Source organism: Excalfactoria chinensis, chromosome Z, assembly GCF_039878825.1.
Source record: "Excalfactoria chinensis isolate bCotChi1 chromosome Z, bCotChi1.hap2, whole genome shotgun sequence".
NCBI lineage: Eukaryota > Metazoa > Chordata > Aves > Galliformes > Phasianidae > Excalfactoria > Excalfactoria chinensis.
The window spans coordinates 71,791,365-71,810,695 of NC_092857.1; the positions used below are offsets into that span (position 1 = coordinate 71,791,365).

Sequence of the window (19,331 nt, forward strand, 5' to 3'; positions counted from 1 at the left end):
AGAGAACATACACGTCATATATTTTCATTTGTACACCATCTAATTATGTAAAAAATAATCTATTTTTTTTCTGCTCACATATTCAACGATTTAGATCCCTCCCCCTCAAAACCATATGTAGAAAGCAGAAGATCCCCATCTCAAGAGAAGCAGAATACTCAACAGAAATTTCAGTAAGTTACTACAACTAGAGAACCATAATAGACGTGTCCGCATGTTTAACTTGAGCATTGAATACCTCTGCTTTTAATTTCCATGTATGCTGAAAGTAATACAGAAGTGTTTTGAAGTATTTCTACACATCTCTTTAAGGAAGAAAATCAGATGAAATTCTTATTGTGGTATATTTCCCTTCTCATAATGTGTGAAAAATACAATTAATGCCAAATTAGTACTCATTCCAGCTTAATGATGACTGCGTAAGGATATCTCACCAGGCTCCTTCTTCTCTCTCTTCACTTTAACGATTTGATCTGCTGGGGCTGCTGTATTCACCGAGTCATCCCCACCACCCGCAGCTTGCGCACCACCAAATTCTTCATCAATTTCCAGTTTTATTGCTACAGAATCAGCATCACCCTAAAAATATTAACAAGTTGGTCAAAATAAAATTATACCTTTATATTTCAACAATAAATATGATAAATAAATAACAACCGGTGGCGCACACTGTTAGAACGGCCGCTTGCAACACTGGAGGCCCGGGTTCGAATCCCCCCTGTGGCGCAAGTGGCAGAACTGCCGCTCTGCTACACTAGAGGGCTCGAATCCCAGGAGTTGGACTCGATGATCACTAAGGTCCCTTCCAACTCGCACGATACTGTGATACTGTGATACTGTGATAAACTGCAATACAATTTTTAGCAGAGAATAAATTAAAGTAGACTATTACATTGCCAATTTTAATAGTATTGGAAGGGAAAAAAAAGCAACAAAAACACTCCAGCAATAAGTAGTCATAATAGGCTTTCAAATATAAAATAAGTCCGGCATTAATTTCTTTACACATGAAGTTAGAAAAACATCATACATACATTCAGTACTAATGGGGTCTAACGGGATCTAGTCTTTGGATTTGCATTATCAGCACAGAAAAATATAGCAGTTAAATAATGTCACTATAGCAACAGTTAGTTTACCTTTTTCCTTTTCAGCAGTTTCCTAATGGCAGATGTAATCTGTGGAACTATTCTTCTACTGTCTGATGGAATGAACTCCTCCTCTCTGTCATTTATACCTGGAGAAGCTTTTACTTTAAGCTCATCTAAATCATTGTTATTGTTGGTATCATCAGCATCATCGGCATCGTCTTCTTCTTTTGAGAAGTCAAATGTATACTTGGGCCTCACAGCTAAAAGAAAAATACATTTTTACATACTTCAGTATAGTTATGTTACCACATAAATAAATGCAAGGGGAAGTCACTCAGCAGGGCCTGCCTCAGATTACAAAAGAATTTGAGGGAAAAAAAAAAAAAGTCTTGTTTGAGTCTAGAAGAATAGAGGCACATCATTTAAACTGCTACCAAACATCAGAAGTAGTGCGACCAGCAGGAGCAGGGAGGTGATCTCCCTGTCCCTCTGTACTCAGCTCTGGCCAGATCGCATCTTGAACACCATGTTCAGTTTTGGGTCTTTCACTACATGAAGGAATCCAGGCCCTGAAGCATGTCCAGAGAAGGACAACAAAGCTGTGAGGAGACTGGGGCACACATCTTATGGTTGAGAGAACTGGGATTGTTCAGTCTGCAGAAGAGGAGGCTCATGGGTGATCTGATCACTCTTTACAACTGCGTGAAAGGAGGTTGTGGCGAGGTGGGGGTTGGCCTCCTCTCCTAGGTAACTAGAGACTGGATGAAAGGGAATGGCTTCAAGATGCACCAGAGGAGGTTCAGTTTGGATATGAGCAAAAACCTCTTCTCTTCTTTTTTTAGTAATTTCTACTCTAGTATTTTGGATAAGGTGAAAGATTTCTGGATCAAGTTACACAATCTTTCACAGCAACTCTTGGTCTTGTCATTAAGGGCTTTTTCACAAACATCACAGTGAAGAGAATAAAACGCAAGTTATCTGCAGCAGATAATGTCCTTAAGGAGCGCTGCAGTCCAAGGAAAACACAGGTTAGCAGTTTAAACTTTCTGCCTCAGTACACGTTTCACAAAAGCTGGAGTACCTGCAGCTCTCCTAAGCAGCGAGTCTCTTGGAATAATCACAGGCTCACTCTCTTCTAAATCTCTTTCAGACTTGGATTCATCATCTGACCAGGGGTTTCGTTTCTTCACTTGTTTTGCACTGGATTTTGTAGGTGATGGCGCTCTTCTTACTCTAGTACCTGTAACAAGTTAAAGCATCTCTAACAGTCAGGGGAAAAAAAAAGCACAACTTCTGCCTTTTCTAATTGTTTATGTTGCATAATCTTAGCATAGTTTATCCTGAAATGTTTTCTTTAAACATTATAAGTTTTGTTTTACTCCCTAAAGGAAAAATTAAGAACGTGATGAAAATTTCATATAGAGGTTAACCAGCTGCTGCTGCCAAACAAATTCGCTCTAAGACAGAAAAGTAGAGAAGTCTCTAATTTGAAGTTATAGCTCCTGAGCAGTCAAATTATTGCTTTTAAAAGGTTACTGGAGCTTTTCAGGACAGGACAAGATCAGTTTTCCATTATTCAGAGAATTGGGGCAGGTAAGGTTACTGGTTTACCTTTTGCCTTTTCAGCAGTTTCCAACCGGCGTCAGCTTTCAAGGCAGATGTAATCTGTGGAACTATTCTTCTACGAAATGGTGATGGCATGGTCTCTTCCAACTGTAGCTTCTTCATCTTGGGTTTACCAAATTCACCTTTTATTGGCTTGCCAATCATGCCTGTCAGAATGTCATCTCTTTCCTGTGCTTCTACTTTCTAACAAAAAACCAGGGGCGAGTGGGAAACATGTTCATTTTCAGTAAAGGCAAAACATGGTACTTTTTCAGTCTTTATTAACATGGAGTAGAGGATTGCCCTTAATTGTCAGCTGAATTATAGCGCACATTTTACTAATGGAAAATCAATCACTTAATCTTGGTAAATTCTTCCCTACTTCATGTGGTTAAAAACTACGCTTTTTTTCAAGCCCAAACAAATGAAATCTTTTGGAGACTTTCGAATATCTTTCTTTCATCAAGTTTCTCTTCCTCACGTGTATCGCTAGGTACTGATATAACTTTTCAGTCCTTCGGTTTTTAAAGCAAGCAGTGAGCTTTTAGATTAAGTTTTTTAAGGCACATTTTCCAGTCCTTTCCAGTTTTTTATTACAGAAGTTGAGGTTTCAGCACAGAATACTTCCAATTGCATCTGCACCATGAACATGCAGAGAAATAAACATCTTATTTGTATTATCCTGTGTTACTTCAAAAGATTACATCAGCCATTTTCAGGAAACACTGAAGGTTGAGGCTCAGCAAGTTACCCATCAATACGCCTTTACCTTTTTGCCAGAGATACTAATGAGGCAAGGTAAAAGCCTTTTGTCTAGCACTTCTGCTCTACATGCTTTGTTCCCAAATTTGTGGCTTTACATTTGATAATGCTTCCTCACTTAGAATTGCTAGTTACTACTCCCAGTTTTTTTGACATTTGAAAACAAATTTGTTCCTGGTAGTTTTTCTTTCACAGACTTGGGAAAAGCACTGTACTGTACAAATACAAGAAAGAATCCCTGAGAACAAATCAGATTTCCCACTTGCCCCTACATTTGGAGAGCAATCTGCTTTTTGTTTTGTTTTGTTTTTTTTGTTTTGTTTTGTTTTTGCTTATTTTTAATATATATTTTTTAGAAAGATTTGTAAAACATACTTCAAGCTCTTCAACAAAAGCTGCTAAGTCTTCTTTCCAGAGATCTGAAGCAGATTTCCTTTTAAGGTCATTTAGTTCTCTCTCCTAAAATGTGAAAGTAGCATATAAAATATAAGTTTTTACGTTATGAGTTGGCTGAATCATAAGTTACAAGTAACTTAGTAAATACTATCTGAACTGAACATTCACAATTGGGCACATCCGTAATTATTAAATCATTTCAAAAGAAGCCTCTCACAGTGTACCAACCTTTGAAACTCTGTGCTTAATGAGCTCTTCCACTTCCTCTTTTGTGAGAGACCACAGAGACATGTTTAAGATATAGTTAAAATCAGGGCCAGAATTTGATCCAGAAGCAGAGGAAGCATCATCATTTGGGTTCTGTGGGTCCTCCTCTTCTGCTGCCTAAAGTGAAATATTCAGAATTAGACATATGAATAATCTTAGCTCTCTAAATGAACAGCAGCAATTCCCCAAAACACCCTGATGGATTACTAAGGTGTTTCCTCGTGCATTCAGTAACAAGAAATTTTTTCTTGTCTTTTCCAAAAAGCCATGTTCCTGTCATTTTTTATGGCTGGACTGTTTAGTCATTGATGTAAGAATACAAAGCTGAACCTAACATTAGCAATATGCACTGTATCCCACTGGCTACACAAACTTGTATAGATATAGATATATGTGCAAAATCTTGTTCAGAATACATTTAATAAATTGTTTTGGTGCACCTAATCGGTGTCAGGGAAGTATGCTATAGTCACTACCTTTCCATTGGGCAAAATAAATCAAGGAACACAGTGTGGGGAGGGATCCCCCACAACACTCTTGCTTCTAAATTGGAGAGATACGGATGTAATGAGCAGATTACTAGATGGATTTGGAAGTGGCTGAATAGATGTATCTAAAGAATTGCAGTTAGCAGCTCAGTGTCCAAATGCAAAGCAGTAGCAAACAGCATCTCTCAGGAGTCCATACTGAGAGTAATACCATTTAAAAGCTTCAGTAATGAGACAGTGGTGTTGCGTGTATCCTCTGCAAGTCTATGGATGATATCAAACTGAGTGGTGAAGTTGAAACAAGAGAAGGAAGGGATGCCATTCAGACAACCCACAAGAAGTCAGCCCATGTGCATCTCGTGAAGCTCAACAAAGTGCAGCACGGCATCCTGCAGAAAGGTTGGGGTAATGCCCAACACTTGTAAAGACTGGGAGGGTGACCTGAATGAGAGCAGCACAGTGGATAAGGGCTTAAGAGATGAAAAGCTGGATACGAGCTGGCAACATGCACTTGCAGCCCAGAGGCAGTCATATTCTGGTCTGCAACCAAAAGAAGCCAACAGGGTGGGGAAGGTGTTTCTCCCCACCTACTCAGCTTTCAGGAGACCCCATGGAGAGTACTGCATCCAGCTGTGGGGTCCTCAGCACAAGAAATATGTAGATCTATTACTGAAAGTGCAGAGAAGTACCACAAGAATGATCAGAGCCACAAGAGTCTCCCCTGTGCAGAAAGACAGAGAACTGAGTTCCTTCAGCCTGCAAAAGAGAAGGCTGGGGGGGAAACCTCATTGAGTCATTTCAATATTTACAGTGGGCATATAATAAGCACAGAGATAGACTTCACAGGAGCCTGGAAGAGCGGTGGTTGCCCAGAGCTATGGGTGCCCCACACCTAGAGGCAGGTGTTCAAGGCTAGTTTGGTTAGCAGATCTGAACATCCTGATCTAGTGGGAGGTATGGCAGGACAGTTGAAATGAGATAGTCTTTAAGATCCCTTACAGCACAAACTGCTCTCTCAATCTAAAGTAAACATTCATTCATGTGATGCTTAGCATAGCAGTAACTAGGGCTTTCATACAACTAGCGTTAAATCTACAAGTAGTAACATTCAGAATTTTTATTAGACATTCTTAGTCAATTAGAAATCCATCAGCAGAACAGTTTCCCTTTAAAATGCCTTCCTTGTTAGTCGAGGTATAAATGCAGCTAGACCCTTACCCAGCATTAGTACTTGAGGTCTCATTCAGGTTATCTACAGGTAGACAGGCCTCCATGTTGCCACACTCTGATCCAGAAAGTGTGTCTGGGGACTTAAAACTTGAGCTTTCAGAAACATCCTGTGGGCCAACTGACTCTGCCTTTCCTAAGGATTCCAATGATTGCAGGACTTCACATTTTTTTTCTGCTTTCTGAAAAATAGGAAAAACAAATATGAGCAAAAGCAAGTCATGGTACTAAACCCAAAAAGGAGATAGCTTTATGTCCACTAAGCTCAGTACTAATCGCTCCTCAGAGCACTTCCTGTCCAAAAAGACCATCTCCTTTTAGTTGCTCCCTAATCATTTCACAGGCTTCCCAAGAAAAATTCGTAAGTCTTTCTTTAACTAAACACCTTGAAATGTAGGTTTCAGTAGATGTTTTCAGTACTTTTATTTCTTCACCGTCATTTCATGAAGTTCACCTCAGGTCAGAAACAACTGGAAGTACAAGAGTTCCCACACAGAAAATCACAGCTTTTGAAAAAAATATATTGTTTCTAAAAAGATTAATTTATCTTTTCTTTACATCATCAAGTGTTTCTATCAGTTTCACAAACTCAGAAGCTGGAATCCAACTGATGAAAAAATAAAACAAGCCTTACATCTGCATCTGGAGGGACGCAAGACTCATGACTACTCTGCATCAAACTTTCCTTCTTGTTGGCATCCTCCTGCGATACACCTTTATTTATATCCATCTCTTCCTTCCTACTTGTTGTTCTGAAATTTGGCTTTGGTCTATGGAATCGACTCCTCAGTAACCGAACTGATGAAGTAACAGTTTTGTCTTCTTGGATCTCAGCACCAGACTCCCTAAAAAACCAAACAGGCAGTTGATGGCATGGGACAAGATGAATTCTTCCAATCACATTTCACATGCTTGTATTTAGTTTTCAGCAGTAGCTAGAACGAGAGCAAAGTAAGGGACGCCATGAAAAAGATCAACTAAGATCACATCAAACATCAAGAACCTGTACCTTCAAGACAGGTCAGCAAATGTAAAAAAAAATGAAGCAGTTTCAAAACAGCTGCAACTTCTAGTCAAACCTTGAGAGGAATGTAAACATTTAACCAAATCCTTCATCTAGCTACTAATTTCTAAAACTACAAAACAGATCTACAGCATTTCTTAAATTCTTATTCATTAACCTTTTTCTTTACCAAAAGGAGAACTTGTCACAGACACGTCCAACCTGGAGCGCATCCTCCACTCCATCTCTCCGCTTAAAAAATAATCTTACCCTGTACTGAGATCTGAAGCGTCTTTCAAGACATCTGAAGATCCTTTTTCGTTTTCAACAGCTTTTAGCTTCTGTGGGCTTTTCTTGGGAGCATCAGCCACTCCCTAAAAAGAAGACAAGTTCCACTCTAGTAAGGAAAACATTTTTGGCCAATCTCTTTTTTGGAATGAAAGGAAGAGAAAATATTTACTTTAATCGTTCTCGTATTAAAACACCTCAAAAATTAAGTTCTTTTTTTTGTTCATCAGCTAAAATCCCCGAATACTTTAAAGATAAAAATTTGTTACTTTTCTGCATACATTCCATCTGAAATGGTTTTTTTTTCAACATTGTCCTTTCTGTTCAGCACTTCTCTTCTCAAATCTGGTATCACCACCACCACCAACAAAAACATCAGTGAAATATAATCTCTGTCTCCACAGAAAGCAGAATCTAATTACAAGCACCAGAAAACTCTATGACAGTTCAGATTAACTGGAAGGAATAAGACACACAAATACTATGCTTACAGATTAAATGGTAAATCTTTCTTACCACTGCCCAGCAAAAATACATCTATGCAGCTGCTTGAGAAGCTTACATCTTTGTGGCACGAATCCTTGCTTTCATTCACATGGTGTAACGCATATCCTTCTGCTTGTCCTCTTCAGGATCTTTTTCATGTCCGTGCTCTTTTATCCATGCAACAGTTCTTTCTAGGTTTGGTTTGGGTTTCTGCACTCGGCCTCTTTTGAAAGGTGCTGGTTTCAGCACACTCTCTTTGCTGCCTTCTTGTGAACCAGCCATGTCATTAGACCTGGAAAAATACATAATACATCTTGTGTACTTATGGATCTTACATTGGAAGGCTCCTAAGGCAAATATGTTTTCCTTTTTAAGCACTAAATCACATACATTTCCATAAGGCAGAGCTATGCACTGCTAAGTCCATGGAGACAGTAGAAGTGCTTGAGAAGTAAAAATGTATGCTTGCACCGTTCTTTTCTTTCCCCACTGGAAATGGGATACTACGCTACAGATCTTTTCCTGACTCACAAAGGCACTTCTCAAATTCGTAGCTGCTCTAGAGGCAGAACAACCTAATTTAACAAAGGCTATGAAAGGTATCAGGAACTTTATAAGAATATAACAATAACTTAATAATCTTACTGGCGTACAAATACAAGATGTATCTACAACTACCACCTTCTTCTGTGCCTTTACACCGAGAGCCACGTTATACAGCAAGGAAGATAATAACAGAACTAAATGCTGAAGTGTTTTTATGTCTGATCAAACCTTGTATAGTCATCCTTCCCCTTCTTTAAAAGGACTAAGTGAAAAGACAAGGTGTTTTTTTTATTAACTCTCCTGTAAAGGACATTTCTCCTGTCACACCACATCTGCCATTTCTCCACTGAGTAGAAATACAGGAAACACTCATTAATTAAAATATACATTAAACCACCCACACTGGAATGGTGTTTTTTTTTCTCCTCACACTCATATGCTCAACTGTGCTTTAAGAACAAACACTTATAAACACTCAATACTTTTCACTCACAGAAAGGATGATACATCAGTATTCAAAGTATTGGAGAAAGCTTGCTTTAGTTTGCAAGGGACCAGCTAATTCTTTGCATTCATCATGCGGATTGATGCATTTAAAAACACTGCTTTAAATCGAAAAACAACTAATTTATTTCATGCATTTAATAAGTAAGCACACAAACAAATAAATAAATAAATGTTACTCTTCTCTGAATTTCTATCTCAGAGCAGAAATTGTCCAAGAAACTTCTGTTTTAAGAACTGCAAGATTGTGAAGATGCCGGTATTCCGTGATCCTGTGTAACTAACATCCTGTGTAACATGACCAGATGTGAGGGTGGCAAATTGCAAGAAAGAAGCATCCTTTATTTCCCCCCCTACTTCCAGCATACTTACTGAGACACCATCTCCAAGACTTTGCCAGCTTTTTCCACAGCTTCTCCACTGCTGACATCAAACTTATTCCTTTGGTCAGTATTCTGAGTAGAAACAGAATATTAAGACATTAACACCTTTGTACTTATCAAGTGCATCATTACCTAATAGACCAGGTAACTATCCATGACAAGATACAAAACAGGCTGCTCATGACAGATGCAATCACTTATGTAGTGAGTATCACATGCCCAGAAAGGTGCTGTAAACCCTAGTTCAAAAAACCAATGTTGTGCTTGCTGCATGGCATGAGAGCATTAACATCTGCCATTTGTGCAACGAGCTGTCTCCCAGGCTGAGATCTCTACACCATGTTACAGTCACTGATGGCTAAGTAAGTGCTAATTCCTAGTCACCCTCAGGAAACAAAAGCGAATGTTGCTGTTGCATCCAACAGTTTTGTACTTAACAGGTTATTTCCAGTTATCTCGCACCATCAATACCTTTTCAGTTTCTTCCTTAGACACACTTTAGCAAGTTACTTCATGTAAGCATCAAATATTGCTTAGTCTTAAGAGTGTGGAAACTCCATTTATCTGTATGTTGAAAAGATTAAGTAATCACACTGGGAGCATGCCATTGCTGCTTCTCCGAGCATCAGAAACAGCTGGCAGACGGGGTGGGGGCAAAGCCACTGTTATCACTTTCCCCTCCCCACCAAATGTCAAGCCTCAGTCTCAGCAAAGCAGCACAGTGCAGGCAATTCTCCAGCTGTGTGGCAGGGGTAGTGTCATAGGGACTCAGCATTTGGTTCCACGGCTGTCTTCTGTAATCCTGCCAAGCGAGCACTGCTGGCTACATACCTCTCTCTGTGCTTCCCTGGCCCGTCACTGCTGCTTTGGATTTTATGCTGCTTTAGAACTCGTGTCTATAACATAACATGACCTAAATCCCATCTTGTCCCATTTCCAGCATTCCTTCCTAGTTGTTTTCCGTAGTTCAGGAGCTCTAGGATCTTGTCTGGAATTCAGTAGAATCCAAGGTGAAAGTTAAGGCTTGAATAACTGCAGCTGAAAGAATTTCTGATGCTGTCAGTGTGACTTTTGATTTTCAGAGTTTGGATGTCTCTGGCACCCGAGCCATTTATTTATTTATTTTACTACTTCTTTAAATAGCCTTAGAAAAAGTAATTGCTTAACGCACTGCACAGAACACGTTTTTACATTACATTAAGAACTTACGCCTGGCCAAGTTGATTCACAGCATCGGTTTGAGATTTCCAGAATGTACGTACCTTGACTTTTCCATGGAGTGAACAGAATCACGTCAGTCACTGGAGAGGAACTTACATCTGCATCCGTAGATGTCATGTTCAAAACACACGTGATTCATGTGATAACAAGGCTGTTATGAAAGCAGAAACGGCTCCATAACATCAATGGATCATCTCTTCAGCTGGCTGTCTCCTGGAGCTGTAGCCATTAGGGGCATCTCCTGTACGGCTGAATAGTGAAAAAGTTGAAGGCGAGGAAGACGATGAGCCTTCATCCCACCCCCACCCCCACCACTCACTACGCAGGCGCAAGGGGGAGGGGCTGATGCTAATAGGGTCTCAGGAACGCCACGATCATACCTGCTTGATCTCTGCTCTGTGGGGATGGAGTTGGATTCCTAAGGCACTCCTGCAGCAGGAGCTGTGCTGCCATTGTGGATGGGAGCAAACGATCTCTCGCATCCCGGTGCTGCTCTTGATCAGCCCGAGCTTCCTGTCTGTGGTTTGTGCTGCCGTTCAGTGCTGTTTCTCCTGCTGTTTGGATGCTGCTCCCTCACACCTCCGTCCTCCCCCCGCGGCCATTCCTGGCTCCCAGCTCCTGACCCGTGTCCGCCCCTCCCCCGGCCTCCCATTGGGCAGCGGCAGCTCCGCCGGCTCCGATTGGCTGAGCCGCAGTGCGCGGGAACCAGCGTTGCGTCCCGGCCGTTGGAGGGGCGGCTCCACACAGAGTGCGGCTCCGCAGCCCGGTCCGATCCGAGGGCGAACGGGACCGGCGCGGCAGCCGGGGCTGTGCGAGCTGCATCGGGACGGAAACCGGCACCACGGAACGAGTGCTGAGAACAGCTCCGCCGGAGTGCGGGGAGAACGGCACTGGTGCGGGGAAAGGGCTGGGGGGGGCAGAAGGGGGGATGGGACTGGGGGGGAGGGGGGCAGAGGGGGATATGGGGCTGTGTGGGAGGGTCCAGAGGGAGATAAGGGACTGGTGGGGGGAGGGGGTCAGAGCGGGGATATGGAACTGGGGAGTGGGCAGAGGGGGATATGGTGCGGGGGGGCAGCAGAGGGGGATTTGGGACTAGGGGGAAGGGGGCAGAGTGGGATATGGGACTGGGAAGGGGGCAGAGGGGGGATATGGAGCTGTGGGTAGGGGGCTGAGAGGGGATATGGGACTGGGGGGGGGGGGAGAGGGGGGATATGGGGCTGTGGGGAGGGTCCAGAGGGGGATATGGGTCTGGTGGGGGGGCGGGCAGAAGAGGATATGGGACTGGGAGGGGCCAGAGGGGGATATGGGACTGAAGGGTGGGGGGCAGAGGGGGATATGAGGTAGCGGGGGAGGGGCCAGAGGGGCATATTGCACTCGGAGGGGTGGCAGAGGGGGATATGGGAGTGGGAAGGGCCAGAGGGGGATATAGGACTGATGGGTGGGGGGGAGAGGGGCAGAGGGGGATATGGGGCTGTGGAGGAGCCATAGGGGAACATGGGGATGTGGAGGTGCCAGAGGGGGATATGGGGCTGGGGGAGAGGGGGGAGAGGGCGATATGGGATTGTGGGGGGGCCAGAGAGGGTTTTGGGACTGGGGGAATGCCACTGGGAAAGGATCTCTCTGTGTAGATTGCTTCTCTTGGAGTTTTCCCTGTGAGCCTGTGAATTTTGCATTTGATTTCAATGGTCTCTTTCTAACTGCAGCGCTCTAGTTTTGTTTTTTCTTCAGGGGCCGTAGAGGGATGTGGGGGGGCCACTGGGGGATGTAGGAAAGTAGGGGGCTGTGGGGGGACTCTAGGTAGTCATATAAGACTGTAGGGAGCTGTGCAGGGGCTGTAAAAACCTACAGGGAGTTGAGGGGGACTCTAGGGGGAATATGGGGCTGTGGTGGGCCATAGGAGGACTAGGGGCTCAAGGGGGTTCTGAGGGTGTGTAGGGGTTGTGGGGAGCTATTGGAGGATATGGGCAGATCTGGGGCTTGAAGGGGTGGTGTCTAGAGAGAGAGAGGTTTGTGGGGGCCTTGGGGTGATATGGGGCTCCTGGGGGCTGTTGGGTGCTATGGGGAGGAATATGGAGTTCTAGCAGATGGTGGGGGTGTAGGTGTGCTCTATATATGTACATAGATGGGAATATAAAAAGATACATCCACGTGTGTTCCGGGCTGCACTGAAAAAGGGGTGACCAGCAGGGAGGGGGAGGTGATTGTCCCCTCCTACTCAGCTCTTGTGAGGTCCTCTTTGCAGTACTGTGTCCAGGCCTGGGAAGGATGTGGAGCTGTTGGGGTTGGTCCAGAGGAGAGCCACTGTGATGATCAGAGGGCTGGAGCAGCTCTCCTATGAGGAAAGGTTGAGGGATCTGGGCTTGTTTAGCCTAGAGAAGAGAAGGCAGCGGGGGGACCTCATTGTGGCCTTTCAGTACTTGAAGGGAGCGCATAAACAGGAGGGGGAATGGCTGTTTATGAGGGTGGATAGTGATAGGACAAGGGGGAATGGAAGTTGTGGATGCCCCATCACTGGAGGCATTCAGGGCCAGACTGGATGTGGCTGTGGGCATCCCGGTATGGTGGTTGGCATCCCAGCACCCAGCAGGGGTGTTGAAACTAGATGATCGCTGCGGTCCTTTGCAACCCAGGCCATTCTATGATTCTCTGATACGGGGGGATATGTCTATAGGGTGGACAGTAGGGGGATGTGCTCGCAGACACTCGTGCAGCCCTGTGCACACACACTCGCGTGTGCAATTCCATCCTGGCTTTATGCAATCCTGTGTGCACTCACATGTGTTTTGTATTGATTTCCCGCCGAATCCTCCGGTGGACTCGTAGTTAGGCTGGGAGTGAAGGGGAGCACTGGGTAGCTGTTTGTGTTCCCTGCTGTGTGCTGCGGGGTTGTGCTGGCAGCGGTGCGGCTGGTTTGCTTTTCCTTGGGAGGGTGGGAAGGAGCTGAGCAGGCCCGGTTCTTTTCTCCAAGGATTCTGATCCTCCAGTGTCACTGCACCAGGGAGTGCACGATCTAAAGGACTTCTGGGTTGTGATAAACTCGTATCTCGGCAGCTTCTATGATTTCAGGTTGGGTGTTCTAGTGCAAGCAGTTTGGGGGCATGATTTATCGTCCCCGTAGCTAACGCAGTGTGGGAAATTTTGACCTGCTTTGGCTTGCCAGTGCTTTCCCCTGTCTCCACTTGTCTGGAGCCTCCTTGAAATGTATGCCTAATGTGGAACTATTTTCTTCTTTCCTAGCTTTTGTGGCATAAAGAAGCACAGAAAGGTGCTGGAACAGCTTGTTCTGGATGGCATCTCCAAGCAATTGGAGAAGAGGAAGACCTTCGGGAATAGTCAGCATGGATTTACCAAGGACAAATTGTACTTGGCCAACCTGTTAGCCTTCTACGATGGCATCACCAGCTGGGATGATGGCGGGAGAGCAGTGGAAGTCGTCTACCTTGACTTGAGCAATGCTTTTGATGCAGTCTCCCATGACATCCTGGTAATAAAGCTGAAAAAGTGTGGGACAGATGAGTGGCTGGTGAGGTAGGCTGAGAGCAGGCTGACTGGCCAAGCTCAGAGGGTGGCGATCGGCGGTGCAGAGTGCGGTTGGAGAGCTGTGAGTGGCAATGCTCTCTGGGGGTCGGTGCTGGGTCTGGTCTTGTTCAATGCCTTTGTCATTGACCCTGAAGAGGGGTAGTGTCCACTCTCGGTAAGGATGCCAATGAGTCAAAGCTGGGAGCAGTGGCTGGCACACCGGAAGGCCGTGCTGCCATTCAGCAAGACGTGGACAGGTTGGAGAGCTGGGCCAACAACAAAGCAGATGAGGTTTAGCAAGAGCAAGTGTAGAGTCTTCCAGCTGGGAAGGAATAACTGCAGGTATCGGTCGAGGCTGGGTTGTGACCTGCTGGAGAGGAACTCTGCAGAGTAGGGCCTGGGTGTCCGGGTGGGTGACAGGTCAGCCATGAGCCAGCAGTGTGCCCTGGCGGCCAGGAAGGCCAGTGGGATCCTGGGGTGCATTTAAAGGAGCATGGCCAGCAGGGGAATGGTCTCTAGCGGTCCCTTCTAGCTCTAATTCTGTGATTCTGTACTTGCATCATTGCTTCTTGCAGCAGTACAGTGTTTCAGAAGAGAGAAAAACGCGGTGGGCATAAACTGGATTTCAGCCATTAGTAAAGTTGTGCTGAGATCTGGGCAGACTGTCGCACTTGCGAATGTGTGCAAAGCCTGCCGGCAGAGAGAAATAACTTCTCTGCAGGCTTGTCTGACGTAGGTCATTGCTAGGTGAGCTTCTGCTTTAAAGCATCAAGCTGTATAAACACGGCATTTTTAAAAGCAAGCTTGCCAGTTCTTTTTTTTACCAGTGATTTTTTCAGGAAGGAAAGCTTGGAGATGCTGTTTGCTAATGGAAGATGGAGAGAGGAAAAGCAGGAGAAAGGCATGGTGTGCATAGCCACCACATCCCATCTGCAGCGTTCTCCCCCTGTGCAAATGAGGAGCAGCTCAGCACGCTTGGCCTGGGCCGTGGAAAGGGAGCATGCAAACATCTGGGCCAACCCCAAACGAGTTAGTTCTGCAGGTTGGTTGTTTTCTGCTGTTTGTCTCCCATCCTGTTGCTCAGCAGTAGATTTGTTCATGTACAGTGCCAACAGGAAACTCTCACAGCATTTTTGTTTCTGCTGTCCCAGCGCTTTGATCCCTTGCTGCTGGGATGGGGTGTTTGAAGAATGATGCATGTGTTGATGTCCAGCCTGGCTCTGAGGATGAGTCTGCATCCGTGGCGGGACTGAGGGTCAGAGCAGGCCAGGTTGGATCCGGTGCACTTTGCTCTCGTTCTTAATGCTTGTTCTTGCGCAGGAGGGCAGGTGGTGAACCTCATGAGCTAGTGCCTGCAGGTGGGGTTTGCGGAGAAAGAGGTCCTGCAGGTCTTGGGTGACACCCATGGAACCGTAGCGAGGCTGCATGGGTGTAAAACACCGAAACTCGACAGAGGTGTGAAGGAGAGCTGTGGGCTCCAGTACCACAGGAAGGGATGTGTGTGCTCTGGCTTTGGATGCTTCTGTGTGTTTTAAGTGACTGAGATACGGATGCTCAGTCCGCTTGAGTGTATAGAACAAGTGTAACATCCTTTCTGATGGAACATTGTGAAAGGAGTCCTATGGGTTTGAGACCTGCCATTAACCTTGTGGATATCATCCAGGAGTTGGGGATGAGGCAAGGAAAGTTGGGGTGAGAGGATGAGGCATAGGAACAGGAACTTTCTTGGTACATATTAACACCTCCATTTTTTGAACAGGAATCGCTGTGACTTTTTCTATGAAGAAAAGACTCAGTGCAAAGCCTGTGAATAAGTTTGTTCAGGCCTGCTGATTGGTGCTGTTCTCTACAGGGAGCTGCAGTGGAAATGGACACTTGTGGTCCCCTGTCTGGCTCCCTCCCACGTACTCAGATCAGCCTAGTTGTCAAGGCCTGGCTCTTGGTTGGTGAGTTGTAAGCGCGGTGCTTCTGGTAGCTGCAGTAAGCAGGGCCCATCAACAGGCTCCCTTCACCGGGCGGCCTGGAGCAGACCCTCACCTCCAGAAGCCCACGATTGGTTCAGCCATTAATTTGACCTGCAAGTTCTCCATGTGATCATGGCTGTTCTTAGTCCTTAGCAGTCAGCTTCTTCATATAGAGGGCAAATCCCACGCCCTCCTGAATTCCACAGTAACAATCACGTCTGCTTTGTGTCAGGCTTTTGTTTTCTTTTTTTTAATTATTACTATTCTTTTCCCATTTACTAGGTAGGAAAGCTACTTTCTGAGCCAGGAGAAGAAGAAGTGCAACAGGCAACAATCTTCCTTGCACTACGCAGTTTGCATGAGTAGCCAAGTGCTCCTGAGGTCATGTGTGCTGCAGAGCTGACCTTGGTGGCAGGGGCCATGTCTTCATTTTCTACCTGCCCCGTGGGAACATAAGAAGACTATTCAGAGCAGGAGCTGCAGAGCAGGATGAACGGCATGAGAAGGTAAGGCTGGGAACCAAGGAGGCAGCTTTTGTGTCGGGCAGCAGTGATGCAGGGGGCTCCCCAGCAGGAAGCTGGCTCATCCAAACGCTTGCTGAGTGTTTGGAAGCCCAAACCCTTATGGTCTCTAAGCTGAAGGCAGCCCAGAGGCAGCATGTCCTTGATCTGATCGTGGTGTGCCTGAGTGAGGGAGTGATCCAAGCTGGATGCAGAAGAGTCATCTTAATTTCTCTGATATTTGACTTCAGGTGACACCTCTTGGGTGTTGGTTTCTTAAAATTTGGATCTAGGAGGCGGCCTCTCCCTTTGCTTAAGGTTGCAGTCATTGCTGGTGTGGGATCATTTGTCCCACAGCTGGTGAGCAGAGCTGTTGCTCTCCTGAGCGTGCTGCACGTGGAGACAGAGCTTTGGACCCCCTTGCTAAAGACCACCCTGTGAGAGCCTGTCAGAAGCACTGCTGCGGTGTGCACGTGAGCTGGGCGCAGCTTAGGCTGAGCAGAACTAAGAGGTGAGCTGGGTTTGGTGCTGGGTGGTTGCTGGGAGGTGTCTCAGCAGAAAAGCCAGGCTGGGGTGTGCACGCTGTGTCAGTCCTCATCCCAGCTGGCAGTGAGAGTTGGAGGAGGGTGATGGGTGCTGCCTGCTCTCGCTGCTGCACCGAGTTTGTGGCACAGCAGCACAGTGGTGAGTGAGCTGGGAGGGGGACGGACTGCTGCTGTGCATGGCTAGGCCAGAGCTGGAGGTTTGTCCAACACGTGCGTCATGCTGGTGCAGCCATTGCAGCTGCAGCAGGAGTAGAAGACAAAGAGGTTTTCTTCGTGAGAGCAACACCAATGATTTGATTCAAATGTATAACTGCTATGAAGATGGTGAGGAACAGATCCACCTGAAAGACATGCTTGATCACATCAGGAATGAGCATGTGATCAAATAGAGCCAGCATGGCTTTCCCAGGGGAAGGCCATGCCTAACCAGTCTGGCGGCCTTCTGTGATGGAGTGGCGGCATTTGTGGACAAAAGGAAGGAAACAGATGTCATTGACCTGGACTTGAGCAAGATCTTTGACATGGCCCTCCACCACATCCTTCTCTCTAAATTGGAGGGACGTGGATTTGACAGGTGGACCACCTGGTGGAGAAGGTATTGGTTGAAAGGCCACAGACAGAGGGTGGTGATTCATGGTTCTGTGTCCAGGTGGAGGCCGATACCAAGTGGTGTCATCCAGGAGTCTGTCTTGGGACCAGTGCTTTTTTACATCGTTATCAGGGACACCAATGATGCAATCGAGTGCACCCTCTGCTGTTTGCTGAGGGTGCGTCTGACACAGCGGAAGGAAGGGATGCCATTCAGAGGGACCTCGCCCGAGAGGTTGGCCTAGGTGAATCTAATGAGGTTCAACACAGCAAAGTGCAAGGTTTTGCACTTGGGCTGGAGGAATCCCAGGCATTCCTACAGACTGGGAGGAGCGGTCCTTAAGAGAAGCCCCGCAGAGAAGGACCTGGGGGTCCTGGTGGATGAAGAAGAGAACGTGAGCCATCAGCGTGCTCTTGCAGCTCAGAGAGCAAATGGTACCCTGGGCTGCATCAGAAGAGGGGATGGCCAGCAGGGACAGGGAGGTGATTGATCTTCATGATCCTTGAGGTCCCCTCCAACCCGGGCCGTTCTATGATTCTGCGATTACACTCGCTGTCCGAAATAATGGCAGCTGTGCAGAAGCTGGATATATGTGGGGACAGCTCTTGTAAGCAGCTGATTTTAAGACCTTGCCCTAGTCGAGAGTCTAAATTGCGTGTCAGAAGAAAGCTGGGAAAGTGGTTATTGCTCATTATTTTTCATTTGCTGATTCTTTCTTTAGGGTTCCTTTTCAAAAGGAGATTTTGGTGATGGAAGCAGCTGAAGAAGGAACAAAACCAGCTCTTGCCAGGAGTGCTTGAAGTCCCTGTGGAGAGAAGCAAAGAACCTGGGCTTCCTCTGGGATGCTCCCCACCATGTCTCAGGAAGGAGACAGCTGCTGTTCCAATTTCTGCTCTGTGTGTGGAAAGGTACGCCTGGGTTTCTTCTGCTTGTTTTCTCTTTCTTTTTCTCTCTTTTAAGGAGAAGGGGTGGAGCAAGGGGAGACCCACTGGTCATTTGTTACCTCAAGAACAGGATGGATTCTGCATTCACCGTGAAAAACCTGGGCTAGTAGCACGGGCGTGTTTCAGGCTGGACTCTTCTTTTCCTGCTCAGTTTCCTTTTGGCTACAGGGAGACAGCTGTCGAAAGGTGTGTTTTCAAAGCCACTCTAGAAAACCGTGTTTCACTGTTGCAGGTGGTTCAGTGTGCTCTTGCAGTGTAGATGCGTTTGCTGTAGAATCTTAGTGGTTTCTGTTCCTAGGGGAGGACTGGGAGGAGGTAGTGAGAAGAGAATTCAATGCCTTGGGTGTATCTTAGTGAGAAATGTTGGCATGAGGTGCTGAAAGTCTTCAGCTGTAAAAGGACAGTGAGGCTCAGACTCCTTAACCTGCTGGAGCAGGGCGTAAGCAAGGAGTGGGCACTGCCCTCCCAAGTGCAGGCTGCACTTGGTTATGGTCTGCCAGGTCTCTGCTGCCCTGTGTTTCTTCTGAGAAGTTTGTTGGAGCTGCTTGGAGTAGTGAAGGGTGGGGAAGAAGTGCTGTTCAAGAGCTAAGGCTCTGCATGATAATTCTGGATGGATTGAACCACGGTGTCTGAAGACATAGCTTCCATCAGAATGATCCCAGCATTGTGCAAGTGTCTCAGCTGAACCCCCTGAGCAGGTGTCTGAGAGCACCCGCCTCCTCCAGCTGAGCCATAGGCAAGCTAACTGTGCCCAGGAATTACAGCTTATGCAGACTGAATATGCTTCCAAGTGTTTTCCTTAGTGATAAACAATGTCCCAGCACTCTGATATTCCATCTCCGGCACAATCTGGAGCATCTCTGCAAACCATGGGTGCCCCTTCCCACCCCCGTTTCTTCCTTTCTCTCTTTAGAATCAGTGTGGTGCAGTTCCCTGCGTTTGTGAGCAGCAGCCAGCAGGCCGCAAGAGATCCAGTTGCACCTTTAGCAGACAGAGGGATGTG

General features: G+C 46.1%; 1 protein-coding gene across 1 annotated transcript in view; it reads right to left on the reverse strand.

Annotated features, from left to right (window-relative positions):
• The window catches only part of LOC140264592 (DNA topoisomerase 2-beta-like), a 156,208-nt gene that overhangs the window by 4,264 nt on the left and 132,613 nt on the right, over positions 1–19,331 (reverse strand). Inside the window, exons 2-5 of the mRNA XM_072360444.1 lie at positions 4,083–4,238; positions 3,834–3,917; positions 2,703–2,900; positions 435–579 (exon numbers count right to left, since the gene is read on the reverse strand). Of these exons, the coding sequence (XP_072216545.1) occupies positions 435–579; positions 2,703–2,900; positions 3,834–3,917; positions 4,083–4,238 (583 nt within the window). The remainder of the gene's footprint in view (positions 1–434; positions 580–2,702; positions 2,901–3,833; positions 3,918–4,082; positions 4,239–19,331) is intronic.